This window comes from Neoarius graeffei, chromosome 24, assembly GCF_027579695.1.
Source record: "Neoarius graeffei isolate fNeoGra1 chromosome 24, fNeoGra1.pri, whole genome shotgun sequence".
NCBI lineage: Eukaryota > Metazoa > Chordata > Actinopteri > Siluriformes > Ariidae > Neoarius > Neoarius graeffei.
This window is the reverse complement of record NC_083592.1, coordinates 55,344,397-55,359,538: the sequence shown is the minus strand read 5'-3', so window position 1 is coordinate 55,359,538 and position 15,142 is coordinate 55,344,397. Positions and strand designations below refer to the sequence as shown.

Sequence of the window (15,142 nt, the reverse complement as noted above, 5' to 3'; positions counted from 1 at the left end):
ACTGACCTTCCTTTGAGCAGATTGAGTTTCCGGAGCGTCACATTTGTGGGGTCGATTAAATGCTCAAAATGGCCAGAAAAATGTCTTGACTATATTTTCTATTCATTTTACAACTTCTCATCTCATTATCTCTAGCCGCTTTATCCTTCTACAGGGTCGCAGGCAAGCTGGAGCCTATCCCAGCTGACTACGGGCGAAAGGCGGGGTACACCCTGGACAAGTCGCCAGGTCATCACAGGGCTGACACATAGACACAGACAACCATTCACACTCACATTCACACCTACGCTCAATTTAGAGTCACCAGTTAACCTAACCTGCATGTCTTTGGACTGTGGGGGAAACCGGAGCACCCGGAGGAAACCCACGCGGACACGGGGAGAACATGCAAACTCCACACAGAAAGGCCCTCGCTGGCCACGGGGCTCGAACCCGGACCTTCTTGCTGTGAGGCGACAGTGCTAACCATTTTACAACTTATGGTGGTAAATAAAAGTGTGACTTTTCATGGAAAACACAAAATTGTCTGGGTGACCCCAAACTTTTGAATGGTAGTGTATACATCACTTGCAAATATAATAATCAACTCTAAACAAGAATAAAATCAAAATCTCTTAATACGTAAAAGATCTACAACTCAAAAAAAAAAAAAAAAAAAAAAAACCACCAGCAACTTTCCCAAACCTAATTTCATTCTTCTGCATTTGCTACAGAATCAGATTTATTTGGGGATCAGTCCTATCTCAAGGTATTATTCGAACCTGGATTATCTGCACAAGCATCATGATATAGTTTTGATGTGCATTATAAATCACTTCTCTCCAGATAAAGCCCTTTCTATACTGTAGATTCATGATAATTACAGCAACTAAAGCTTCTACCAAACATACCAACACACAGGTTAGTTTACTTTAACCTCATCATTGTTAACGTTTTATAGTTACTTCAACTACAACTCCTACAGTCTGTTGAGAATAGAGCTGAAAACGAACAGCACCTCTTTAATTTTCTCCTTGCACAGTTTGTACTGTTTCTTCTGGGTGTCCAGGAAGGTGGTAAGCTCCTTCTTCTGCTGAGCCAAAATCTGCTGCTGGAACTTCTTCTCATCTGCTGCAGTCGTCTTCATCTGGAAAAAAAAAAAAAACCACCGGAGAGACGTCTTATTTAATGCAGCACTCAACATCATCGTACGTTTTCCTTCAGGTTTAAAGTGTGCGCGCACTTGAAGGTCTTTATTAATAACGGATTTATCCACAAATTATGGTTAAAGTTGAATTGGGGTAAAAACATTTCACAGGTAAGAATTTGCATTCCAACGTTTTCAGTGATGAAACCAAAAGACGTTAGCTTCTTCCTTTATGAACGCAATATAAATATGTACGGAAATGCTGGTGTTGTGCTCTTTGAGGAAAATAATCAATAATAGGGGAGTGTGAGAAAGCAGACACACTGTTACCACATCAAAGATGATTAGTGAGGTACCGAGATATAAAAACAGCACATCCTGAAGTGTATTTTTTTATTTTTTAAAAGTCTGTTGAGAGTTGGATTTAATACTGTGGAACTTCTGTGAAAGTTTTATATATGTTATGATCACATTCTAGAACAATATAAAGAATCGTTTCCTCACCAGCCTCGGTCCCCCCCCCCCCCGGGACCAGATGATGCAGATTTTGGCATGATTTTGTTGTTGTGGTGGACAAATTTCCAGATTCAGGCCCAAATATGAACGCCAGGAAGGACTAACAGGTCTTGTAGCGTGACCTAATGAAAGAAAATCGATGTGGGGTCTGGGATGACCCATGACACCCTGACAAAAAGTCTAGCATGTCAGAATTTTTTTTTTTTTATATTTTCTCGCCTAGTTTTAACGACTCCTACGACGTGTTCCTTAATAGCCAGGATGGACACTTTCTTGACCCTCCTCCCAGATGACATGCAAGAACATGAACGATGATTGGTCAGAGTTAAACTTGGAGTGTTGCCAGTCGCCCAAGCATGAGTGAAATAGAAAATTTTATATCTATCTATCTAGATATCAACAAAGGTCCAACCCTTATACATTTTGGGTAGAAGTTTTGAATTTTAACAGAACCCACACTTATGGCAATAAATAAATAAACTTTTTTTTTTTCTGCTGTAATTAAAACGCACATGAGCCAATCATCATATTAATCTGGAATGATTGAGAGTTGTAAAGGTATTTTTGTTCATTAATGTGAAATTTAAAATTGGACCGATATACAGTACTGTGCAAGTGTCTTAGGCACATGTAAAGACATGCTGTAGACCAAAAATGGCTTAAAATAATGAAGTGTTTCAACATTTATTTAAAAAAAAAAAAACCCTTACTTTAAACAGTCATCAGGAATCCATAATAAATGAAAGTCAATATTTGGTGTGAGACAACCCCTTTGCTTTTTAAATTAAAAATTTACATGCATACACAATAAAATAAATAAATATATATATATATATATATATATATATATATATATAAAAGTGCTGTCAAGATATATATATATATATATATATATATATATATATATATATATATATATATATATATAAATAAAAAAGTGCTGTCAAGCGATTAAAATATTTAATCGCGATTAATGTCGCGACTGTCATAGTTAACTCGCGATTAATCGCAATTTAATCTCACATTTTTGTCACATGAAAAACCATTGTAATTCTCTTATCAGCATAAAAAAGTGAATGGGCTTGCTCACCGTTCGAACTACGGGGGTACACGGGGGATCCGAGATCCCCTGAAACAGACATGAGATCCCTTGAAAACATGATTTGGGAAATGTTGGGGGGGTCTCTAAAATATTGGCAAAATGATGTTTATTGACATAGCAATCCTGTGTAATGGGAAGCATTTGCATATCCGAAGTGAGCGCGCGATGGAGAGCCGCGCTCTGAGACAAGCGCAAGCACCCCCCAAGGGAAAATAAGGGACCCCCCCGAAAATATCGGCATAGTTCAAACACTGGTTGTACCAATGTTTTTTTTTTATTGCAGAGCATAACACGTCTTGTCACAGCCACTGCAAAGTGGGGCTGGAGCCGCCGATGGGAAAACGAAAAACTTAAGCCGAGCACCGTGGCTCTTCGGGGGAGGGCAGAGGACTCTGGCTGTGCGGGGCGTGGCATCATGTCACAGAGCGTTAATCTCGCGATAAAAAATTATCGCCGTTAAAATTGAGTCAAGTTAACGTGTTAATAACGCGACATTTTTGACAGCACTAATATATATATATATATATATATATATATATATATACACATACATACACACACACATATATATATATATATATACACACACACACTGTGTGTGTATATATATATATATATATATATATATATATATATATATATATATATACACACACACACACATATACATATATATATATATATATATATATATATATATATATATATAGGCACGGTGGTGTAGTGGTTAGCGCTGTCGCCTCACAGCAAGAAGGTCCGGGTTCGAGCCCCGTGGCCGGCGAGGGCCTTTCTGTGCGGAGTTTGCATGTTCTCCCCGTGTCCGCGTGGGTTTCCTCCGGGTGCTCCGGTTTCCCCCACAGTCCAAAGACATGCAGGTTAGGTTAACTGGTGACTCTAAATTGACCGTAGGTGTGAATGTGAATGGTTGTCTGTGTCTATGTGTCAGCCCTGTGATGACCTGGCGACTTGTCCAGGGTGTACCCCGCCTTTCGCCCGTAGTCAGCTGGGATAGGCTCCAGCTTGCCTGCGACCCTGTAGAACAGGATAAAGCGGCTACAGATAATGAGATGATACATACATATATATATACACACACAATATATATATAAAAAATATATACACACACAATATATATAAAATATATACACACTATATATATATATATATATATATATATATATATATATATATATATATATACACACACACACACACACACACACACACAGTTCCAACGAGTGCAGTTTTATAAGGAAATGAGCTGTAGGTTTCACTGAGCATCCTGCAGAACCAGCCACAGTCGTGTCTTCATTTTGCACCAAAACCCAGTAGCCTTCATTATGTTTTCTTTTTTAATCTGAAAAGTGCTCTTTTATGGAATATGCTGCTCAGATACAAACTTTTTTTTTCCCCCATAACATTTAATTTTGTGCTGGGGGGGGGGGGGGCACCCAAAAAACAAAAAAAACCCATTTGAAACTCTAAAATGTTTTTTGGACCGACTTGATAATGTAGAAGTCTTAAAACAGAAATCTAAGTTTGTTTTACTTTTGCACAGTATTGCATGTCCAACTTAACCATCATCAGTGTATAATAAGTTTGTAAAGTGTGTGAAAGACGAACAGCCTGCACTAAATCATAACTTTCAGCACACTGCTATATGAACAGCAGCACACATTTTCCCCAAGAAGCCCGTTTTAATTTCTAAGTATTAACTGTATCGAGAGCTGAACTGATTAGTGGTTTCATAGATTATTAAAAAGTCTCTACCACAAACATAACTGAGGAACATCAACTAACATCAAGCGGACATCAGCAAAGATGTGAGAAAAGCTCGTGAACGTGGGTTTCTCACTTTCTAGTCGCGGCGATCTAAAGAAGTCAATACTGTCAAGACACAAAGGACGTCACAGTGCTATACTTTACTCCGAACACAAACCCGCCATTTTCTCCCTAACCCTCATTAGCATATGAATCAACATATGCATCATGAATAATGAACATTCTATTTACATATTCCCAATGCACACGATAATGCGAACAAGAAAAGACTTGAAATAAAATCAGTCTCAGGGTTATCCAGGATGAAAACCAAAAACCAAACCAATCTGACATCAGACAGCACTAACAAGATGATTATCTTTACCATTCACACTTTTTTTTTTTAAACACATCTATGCATTCTGCATGTTTAGTTGCGTTTTTTGTAGCATTTCCATTAACAGTGTTAACCGACATGATAAATCTGACACGTGCGGACAAACGGAGATTTTAAGAACAGAACCACAGTCATGTTAAGCCTTGATTTCAGCGACAAGCATCGTTTAAACAGAGTTTATAATTCTTCTGCAAATTAGGAACGAAGTGAAGCAACAAATCCAAACGACTGACTTGAATGATTCCTCAGACCAACTCTATCCCATCATCCGACTTTTCTCCAGTTCCCAACTCAAGCTCCTGCATGAAATTCAGTCCCATTTACTGTTTGATGCACAACAATGGAAAGGAAAAAAAAAAAACCAAACTGTGATTTCATCTCATCCTTTTGTATGCAATCTCACGTCAAATGTGTACAGAAACGTGAGGAGGCTTGGGAGGAAGAGCACAGATCACTGGTGCCTCTGGTGAGTACAGTTTGCTAGTACGGTTAGCTAGTACAGTGAACTAGAACGTTTAAGCTAGTACAGTTAGCCTATACGCTTGGCTAGTACATTTAATACGTACATTTGGCTACAACAGTTAGTTAGAATGTTTAGCTAGTAGCGTTAGCTAGAACGTTTAACATGTACATTGAGCTAGTACAGTTGGCCAGAATGTTTAGCTAGTATATTTAACGTACATGTGGCTAGTACAGTTAGCTAGAATGGTTAGTGCTAGCAACAAACCAGAAGTGACACCAACAACATGTCACTTGACTCAGTGTGTGCATTTAAAAGCTTTGTTCTTTAAGTATTTTTTAAATATATACACAGCACGTTAAAACCAACCACAAGAGGAAATACAGCCTTTAATGCACTCCTCCAGGAATTTAGATTTTGTTAATTTCAAGTCGTGTTTTTTTTTTTTAAGTTAATATCCAAAAAAAATCCTGGTATCTCTATGAAAATTATTTTCCAGGTTTATTTTATTCTCTTATCAAGAGATCTTCGTGGGCAACCATCCTTTCAACTGGAGCAGAAATTCATCTCAGCAGCACAATCACTGCGTTTAAATGAAATGTAGCTGCAGTGATGATGCACTGAAGTATTTTAATGTTAACGTAGAATATTGTGATGTGTACGAGTCGGCTCAGCTCCAGCTATACAAATTCATGAATAAAAAGGATTAAAGAACCAAATAAAAAGTAAATACTTAAATAAAAAGTCAACTTATGTTATTTAAAAGGATTATTAAATTTAATACAAAAAAAAAGGTCTGGATTTAACGAAAGTTAGTGGGACGTTTTAGTTCTAAACCTAAAACTTTAAAAAAATAAATAAAAATAATTAGTATGATATGAAAGAGTAATTGATATATATATATATATATATATATATATATATATAAAATGATAAATCTTTGTGTTTAATGTTTTCCATGTTGCACCATCATCCTACAGCCTCAATATTTCCTCCCACGTGTTTATGGATAAATCAACAATGGAAAATAACTTCGGCGTCCTCCTCACCTCTTTATCCGTTTGGATCGCGTGCTTCTTGGCGAGTTTCTCCAGCTCGATGTAGGCGTTGTTGGCCTGCGTCTCCACCTCCTTCTGCAGCTTCAGCCTGTGTTCGTCCATCTCGGCCTTCAGCTTGTTCTCCAGAGCGATCAGCTGCTTCTGGTGCTGCCGTCGCATGCGCTTGTAGCCGGACATCTGTTCACGCAGCTCGTTCTCCTGCTCATGTTCATGGATCTGACGCGTCACCTGGAGAGGAAGTGGGGGGGAACAAATAAAGAGTGGAGATTTCTTAGCTGTTGAACTTTTAGAGATTTGATACAAAAAGGTCCATGTGGCATGGAGCTGGACGTGTGCTGACGAACTAAAACAATACTCAAGCAGTTTCCTCTGCTGATATTGCCACGATGCGTGATGTTTTGATTCTTGCAAAGCAGCTTATGATAAAGAAAATAAATTCTCAAAAACAAGACGGAGGAAAATTAACCAGCTGGTAAAATACATGAGCAACTATTATTATTATTATTAATAATTAAATCCTCACTGAAGATAAAGTCACATTGCAGAAACGTATTGTGAATGAACAAATGTTTTCCACGCTAACTTTCAGCAACAAGTGACGTTATAAAAATACTCATTCACAATATTCTCAGAAAAAAAAAATAGCATAAAATTGCCTATGATACTTTTTTCAGGATAGCAAAGTAAAATCACTCACCTAGATAAGACATTGTATGTGTGATGTCATTTTACACCAAAGAAAGTGAGCTTATTTCAGTTGCACAGTGGCAGCGAAAAAAAAAAAAAAAAAAAGGATTCAAACAGAGCAATGCATTTTTACAGGTTCGTTGAAGTCAGGCCCAAAACCGGCAAGTCGTACTCACCGGGAAAAATTCTTACACTCATCTTAATGTTTCTCAAACCCTCAATTTGCACCAAACAATTAAAGGAAGCTTCAATTCCATATCCTCAATTCAAAATGATGAAAAATGTCATCATAGTTTATAAAAAAAAAAAAAAAAATATTGAAATTTGACCCTCAATTCCGTTCCCCAAAGTCAGCAGTTCGGTTTTCGAAACGATACGAAGTGACTCAGACTCTCACCAACCTGGAAGAAGGGCGCGTTGAGGTCAAAGTGCTCGTTGAGTTTCTCGTAACTCCCACCTGAGCTCCTGAGGCCAAACATGTTGGCAAAAGAAAGGACGTGCGGGATCATGGAGACTGAGCCCTGAACATTTCACATCTTTGCACACAGACTCCAGAGAGAGAGAGAGAGAGAGAGAGAGAGAGAGAGAGAGAGAGATAATAAACACTTCTCACTCTCTGTCCATCTCTGAGCTCTGGCAGGTGTGTATCGGGATGAAAGAGGGTTCTCAGAGGCCTGGCTCCTTCACACAGCTCTTCTCTCGCGGCTGAGTGGCGTTTAGTAGGCCGGTCACATGAACACGCGCTCAACACGGGCGCTTCTAATCACGCCGAATCAATACCCCCACTGTACCCGCACCCGTCCTCACGCTTTCTGCCCCAATGCCGAGCACCAGGCACGCGCAGCTTTCACACAAAACTGACAGAAAAGACGATACAAACACTTCCAAGTTCAAGAGAACTGAAACACGCAAGGAACTGGAGGCATCAGTGTTTTATTTTATTTGTCTGACCTTTGACCTTCTAAACGATACTGAGTATTTATTTAAACTACCAGAACAATATTACTGTTACTGGATATAAAATTTTAATAAAAATGAAGATCTCAGCAATAGTAGAATGGACTTTATAGATTTTAAAAAGTCAATGAATGAAAAAAATCTCAATATAAATATATAAAACAATATGTATAATAAAGCAGTACATTGTGAGGGGAAAAAAAAGGATCATGGAAATGTATTAAAAATGAACTGAAATGGAATTTGGAAGATAACTTTAAAAAATCCAAGTCTCCAGTAATGAAAATAAAAGTTTTTTTTAAACAGCTGATTTTGTTGACCATTTCAAAATTGAATTTTATTGTCAGTCTCACAAAAACCTTCAGAAATAGTGTACGAAAACTAATTATTCTAGACAAACTTATATAATGAAATGCAATGCAATAAAATTACTTTTGTAGTGTCATCATCTTTATTCCTCCTATTGAAGACTTTTCTTGAAGTTCCAAGCTGATCACTTTTAAATAATTAGAAATATTCATATAGAGAATATTACACGGTTACACGAAGATATGAAGTTCATCTTCGAGCGATGAACGTATTCATGATTGAGTGAAGCAAATTAATACATTTTTCAACACGAGAAGATAAAATTCACATCTTCGCTCCACCGTGTAATGTTCTTGATATGATATGGACACATCCACAAAAAACACCCCCCGCAAGTTAATCCAAAGAATTTTAATTTTGAACTGGTTCACCATTTTGAGTCAGCGGGAAAACACTTGGAGTGACATCATCAGAGTGAAATATCAGGAATTATTACACATACAGGACACTTTTTCGATGGAATAAAAACATGCGTTCTATTCCCTTCTAGCGGGTTTCATTCATTTGGTTCGATACCATGCAATATTGTTAGCATATCGCTTATCCTACATGCATTATGTCACTCTACCCAATGGAAAACGAGTGTTGAATATGGTTTACGATACTGCATGGTTGTCAAGACATGACATTACACGTCAGAGACATAAAACTTGTGCGCTAGCGAGCGACTGTGACAATTTGTAAACGAGCATGGATGCCAGGTTTGCTTCATTAAATACAGAAGATTTTGAGAGAATTTTGAAAGAGAAAGCTGTGTTGAACACCCAAAAGGAATGTAATTATAATAACAATACCTGGCTTTTTTTCATGGTACATCAGATATATTCCATTCAGCTACTCGTCTTAGACTCATTCAGTATCATGCTCGCTGAATGGAATGTATCCGATATACCGTGAAAAAAAAAGCCACTGATTTTATTTAAATATCTACAAAGCAGATTAAAAGCGAGATCATGTTTTGGGAGAAATGATCTTTTTAAAAACAAACAAAAAAACCCACTTGCAGAAACGTCATCTAGACCCGCCCCTTGGGGAGAAGAGAATGCTGATGAGAAATAAACTGTGACGTTTTAGAGACCAATATTGCGATAAGGATCATGTGTCCAAGTTGATGATAAAATGGATATTTATAGAACTATATGCGCTTTAAAGTGAAGCTGCTTAATGAGAGGCACATTCTTGAAATTTCACTTGTTCCTAAAGTCTCATCTCATCTCATCTCATCATCTCTAGCCGCTTTATCCTTCTACAGGGTCGCAGGTGTTTAAAAAAATTAATAATTGTATAATAGGTAATAAGTGTCATCGCAGTAACTGTGCTTCTGTGGTGAGAGTGATATGAAATAAACCAACATTATGGACTTCATGGTACGAGAGTGAAGACACCTTTTAAAAAGTCAAAGAAAAACAAGCAAACAATCTGATGTCAGTTTTTCCTCCGTCTCCTGCGCTTTCTTGCCCCCTCCTCTCTCCTCTGTACTCAAACAAAGAAACCCACAGTCCAGTGAACACAAGGGGGAAAAAAGATCTGAACAAAGAACCTCTCTCTCTCTCTCTCTCCCCTTCTCTCCCTCTTTGTAAGAACGAGACACAGAAAGAAAACAAGCCTGCTGCAGAAGATGAAGTTAACATCACGGATAATGTTCAGACTTCTGGGTAATTTCTCCGAGATGATAAATGAGTCTGTGTTGTCAGACAGCTGCAGAGTGTGTGTCTGCCTGGAGAGGGTGCTCACACATCAGTAAACCAGGAGCCTATAACAGGTGACATCACCTCATATGCGAGGACTCGGGGATCGACTATCACGCCTTCCATTGATCCCAAAACATGAACAGTACAACAATGTGTAATTAGAATTTAAAAAAAAAAAAGTGAGCTTTGGGAGTGCGAGAAGTGAACTGGGATCATTACGTCATCCATCGCGACACGTTTACGAAGCTTTCGCGTGCATATCGGATGTGCGTCTTAAATTCTTCGTGACCTTTTCCGTAAAGACAGAGCAGAAACAAAAACACTGAGCTCTGGGCGTGAAATACGGCCGCAGAGAGATGAAAGTAAACACACACACTGCTTTTGTGTTTCAATGATGGCTGATGAACAATACAGGCTCGTGTGAGCACAACCATACAGCCTATTGACCGCAAACTGTTGCCTTGACAACAGACACAAGCGCAAGTGTGTGTGTGGTGTGTGTGTGTGTGTGTGGGGGGGGGGGGATTTTCTTCATATCCTCATAAAGAAAGCAGCAGTGCTTCTGACAGGATTCTCAAAAGTTCAAATGCACACAAGAGAGCGAGTGTTTGTGCTTTAAACATTCGTATTCATTTATTACTAAATTTGGGGGGGGGACCCTGCACGTATCACATCTCACTCATAGTGAATAAGTAGCCAACAAAATAAAATCACAAAATGTTCGTAAATGTTGGTGCGACTTTAAAACTCCCTGACACTACCTTTAATCTCAGCTAATGCCAAAAATAACGTTCATTATAAAGAAAGACGACGGTGAAAAGAAAAACAGATGACAGGAGAGGAAACAAGGAAAAGCATCCATGATGTAATTGTTTACACTCACCAGTGAGGCGGACTTGATGGTAGCGAAACGTTCACGGTTTTTATAATTATGAGCCTGAGCACGATCCGACGGCGAAGGTCGAAAGTCAGAGCGATGACCACCTTCATCACGGATATACTGATGATCCTGAACACACAGACCAAAAAACAAAAAAAAAAATATTAGAGTTTATCTATTTATTAAAAAATAAAATAAATAAACAAAACAGTTAGGAGTTATAGGATATATTGGATGAGCAATATGACAAATATCATCATGATTCTCTACAATTCTCATGGTATCAGGGTAGCATTTAAAACAAACAAACAAAAAAAAGGTGGTGGGGTGGGTTCAATAATTGATTTAAGGTCCAAAAAAGAAACCCCACTGAAATTTAAAAAAATAAAAATAAATAAAATGAAAAGGAGGAAAAAAAATAATGAACATTTCACAATTCTAAAAATCAGTCGCTCTCAGTTTAATTTCTGAAAAATGTTCTAAAAAGAAAAACTAAAAAAAAAAAATCAATTGCGACATAATTTATCACAACGCTGACAATACATCGTTATATTACATGCACACGAGTGTTTTACTGGGAAATACACCACTTGTATTTTTCCATATGCACTCCATCTGGGAAATGAAGAACCAAAACCGTGACATAAAACGCCACTTGTGAGGAACTCGATGAATTGCTTTGATAAATTTGGGGACTTCGTTTGTGAATGTGTTGATGTAATAAAAAGGGGGGAAAAAAAAACCCAAACCCCCCCACAGATTCAAGATATGAAGTTTTTCTTCTCAGGTTGAAAAACTCACATTTTTTCATATGAAATACATCGCGGATCTGAGTGACATTTAAATAATACTGGCTGGCATTGAGTGGTGTATCAGATATATTCCATTCAACTAGCATGATACTGAAGGAGTCGAAGACGAGTAGCTGAATGGAATATATCTGATAAACCATGAAAAAAGCCAGCCGATATCATTATTATCCATACACATTCCTTTCGGGTGTTCAAGGCATCTTTCCCTTTCAAAATTCTCTCAAAATCTTCCGTATTTAACAAAGCAAACCTGGCGGCCATGTTTGTTGACAAATTGTCACAGTCGCTCACTAGCGCGGAAGTTTTACGTCTCCGACGTGTGACATGTCGTCTTGACACCCATGCAATATCGTAAACCATATTCAATGCTCATTCTCCATTGGGTAGAGTGACGTAATACATGTACAGTAGGATAAGCGATATGCTAACAATATTGGAACCAAATGAATGAAACTCACTAGAAGGGAATAGAACATTTTTATTCCATTGAAAAAGTGTCCTGCATGTATAATAATTCCCGATATTTCACTCCGATGAGGTCACTCCCAGTGTATTCCCGCTGACTGAATGCACGTTGTCAAACTGGCAAACCGGTTCAAAATTAAAATTTTTGTTTAACTTGCGCATCATTTTTTTTTTGTGGACGTGTCCATATAATCTAAAGAACATTACACAGTGGCGCAAAGATATGAAGTTTATCTTCTTGTGTTGAAAATATTTTTGTTCATTTGCTTCATTCTCTCATGAACATGTTCACCACTTGAAGATAAACTTCACATCTCTCTCTCATATACATCTCATCCAGCCCTAATCTGCAGTAACTGTGCAGTCTTTAACATTATTAGTGTTAAGTTCTCTCTGTTCAGAACATGGCCAGAATTTTAATTCTTTAACTTGAGCGTCAGAGAAAATCGTCTGTGAGGTTTATTCACTTACAGTTGAAATTAGGATTTAAAAAATAAAAAATAAATTCTAACATAAAACTATACATTATGACATCTTTTTTAAATTAATCGTCAAGTTTTTTTGTTTATTTTTTTACTAATACACAGCTTTAATGAATATTTCTACTGCAATTTTATTACTAATATTCATGTTTGTATTTTTTACCAAATATATTCCTTGTTTTCATCTTTCATATTTTTTTTTTTTTTTATCATAACTGACAAACGTATCTGCCTTTATCGTCCCCTCTCTCATTCACAGGTCATACAAACTTTTTATGGAAAGTTCAGATTCTATCTGGTGTTTATGTTCAAACAGGATTAGAAGAGGAAGGGATTATTCAGCCATTATTTTAAAAGTGAATATTATAAATACCGTAAATTACAACATATAATTCATGTTGCCATCTTAACGATCGTGTTAATCATGACTGTAAAATAAAATCCGATCCATGTTTGGATTCGTGAGTTATAATGTCTGACGGGGAAAAAGAAAGCTTTTTCAAATAAATCAGTAAGACAAACTAACAGTCTGAACAAAGTAGTTACACTTTTTCTTTGATAAGCATTTGCAAATCATTCCCATAAAATGTACAGTACTGTGCAAACGTCCTTTTTTCGTACAAATTATCGATTTTTATTTGATGACTTCCACATTAGTCATTTTAGATTCCAAACGTTAATTTACCAGCACAGAATTTAATGTTACAAGGTCACTAAAAAACCCCCAACATATTACACAAGAGACCAGTTCGCAGATAATAAACAATGAAGGCTACTGGGTTTTGCTGCACAAATAAAAAGCAAGTGTGACAGTCCAAGTGTCCAGAAGAACCGTGTCTGGTTCTGGAAGATGCTCAGGAAAACCTACAGCTCATTTCCTTATAAAACTGAGACTGGTATTATTTTTAAAGCAAAAGGTCGTCTCACACCAAATTTCGACTTCGTTTCATTTATTACTGCTCTTTATAGACTTTTTTTTAATGTAGAAACATTTAAGGGCGGCACGGTGGTGTAGTGGTTAGCGCTGTCGCCTCACAGCAAGAAGGTCCGGGTTCGAGCCCCGTGGCCGGCGAGGGCCTTTCTGTGCGGAGTTTGCATGTTCTCCCCGTGTCCGTGTGGGTTTCCTCCGGGTGCTCCGGTTTCCCCCACAGTCCAAAGACATGCAGGTTAGGTTAACTGGTGACTCTAAATTGAGCGTAGGTGTGAATGTGAGTGTGAATGGTTGTCTGTGTCTATGTGTCAGCCCTGTGATGACCTGGTGACTTGTCCAGGGTGTACCCCGCCTTTCGCCCGTAGTCAGCTGGGATAGGCTCCAGCTTGCCTGCAACCCTGTAGAACAGGATAAAGCGGCTACAGATTAGGGCTGTGCGATGTCCCCTTAATTGGCATCGACGATGTTTACAGTGCAAACATCGTGATGGACGATCATATCGTGGGCGGGGGGGATTTTAATACCACATTATTATTATTATTATTATTATTAAAAGTATTAGATACTCATCCGAGGCTTTGGCACGTAAAGAAAAAAAAGCGCTAGGTGATGTGGAATATTTGACCTTGATAACGGATATGTGGTCCAGCTGCAACATGATGCCCTATATGTCAGCTACCGTACATTATGTGGACCGAGAGTGGGCAATGCAGTCCAAATGCCTGCAGACGAGTTTCATGCCAGAGACACATTCAGCGGACAATTTAGAAGACGCATTGCGCGAGACACTTGCTGAATGGAAAAAGATCGCCTGTATAACAACGGGGCGAATATTGTCACAGCCATCAGGCAATTGAAATGGCCGTGGTTAAGTTGTTTTGGGCACAATTTGAACCTGGCCATAACCAACTCGCTTGCGCAACAGAGGGCCAGTACAGACCGAGCGATTGGAGTTTGCCGAGCAGTCAACACTGCGTTTGCGCACAGCTGGCTTCGGAGAAATGAGCTGCGCAAAGCGCAGGTGGAAATGAACCTCCCCGAGCACTCACTGATCACGGCGAGATATTAATCAGGTCTAACAATGAAAGACTAGTATTCAAACTATGAGAAGAAACTACACTTAAGCTATTACTCATTGTTTATTTACACCATATCAATTGAAGATGCGCTTCGGCCTTTAGTGCGCACTTGAACGCGCTAATTTTCCCAATTTATTAGTGTTTGAATTATTGCACCAGCTTTTAAAATCATGATTTAATATTGTTTTTTTTTTTACTGTCTTTACATTTATCAGAATCACCTTCATTCTTCCATTTGGTTTGACATTATGGCTTAGAGTGGACCATTTTGTGTCTGAAAGTAGGCCTATTTACCAGATTAAAGTTATTTGACTTCTGCCGAAGTCTGCGCTTCACTGCCGTTTGGGGTGCAATATTTCCCGACTGTTA

At 38.2% G+C, this 15,142-nt stretch overlaps 1 protein-coding gene across 1 annotated transcript in view; it reads right to left on the bottom strand.

Moving 5' to 3' along the window:
* taok3a (TAO kinase 3a) overlaps positions 1–15,142 on the bottom strand; it is a 59,610-nt gene that overhangs the window by 9,512 nt on the left and 34,956 nt on the right. The window contains exons 12-14 of the mRNA XM_060907488.1: positions 11,008–11,133; positions 6,412–6,648; positions 998–1,126 (exon numbers count right to left, since the gene is read on the bottom strand). Of these exons, the coding sequence (XP_060763471.1) occupies positions 998–1,126; positions 6,412–6,648; positions 11,008–11,133 (492 nt within the window). The remainder of the gene's footprint in view (positions 1–997; positions 1,127–6,411; positions 6,649–11,007; positions 11,134–15,142) is intronic.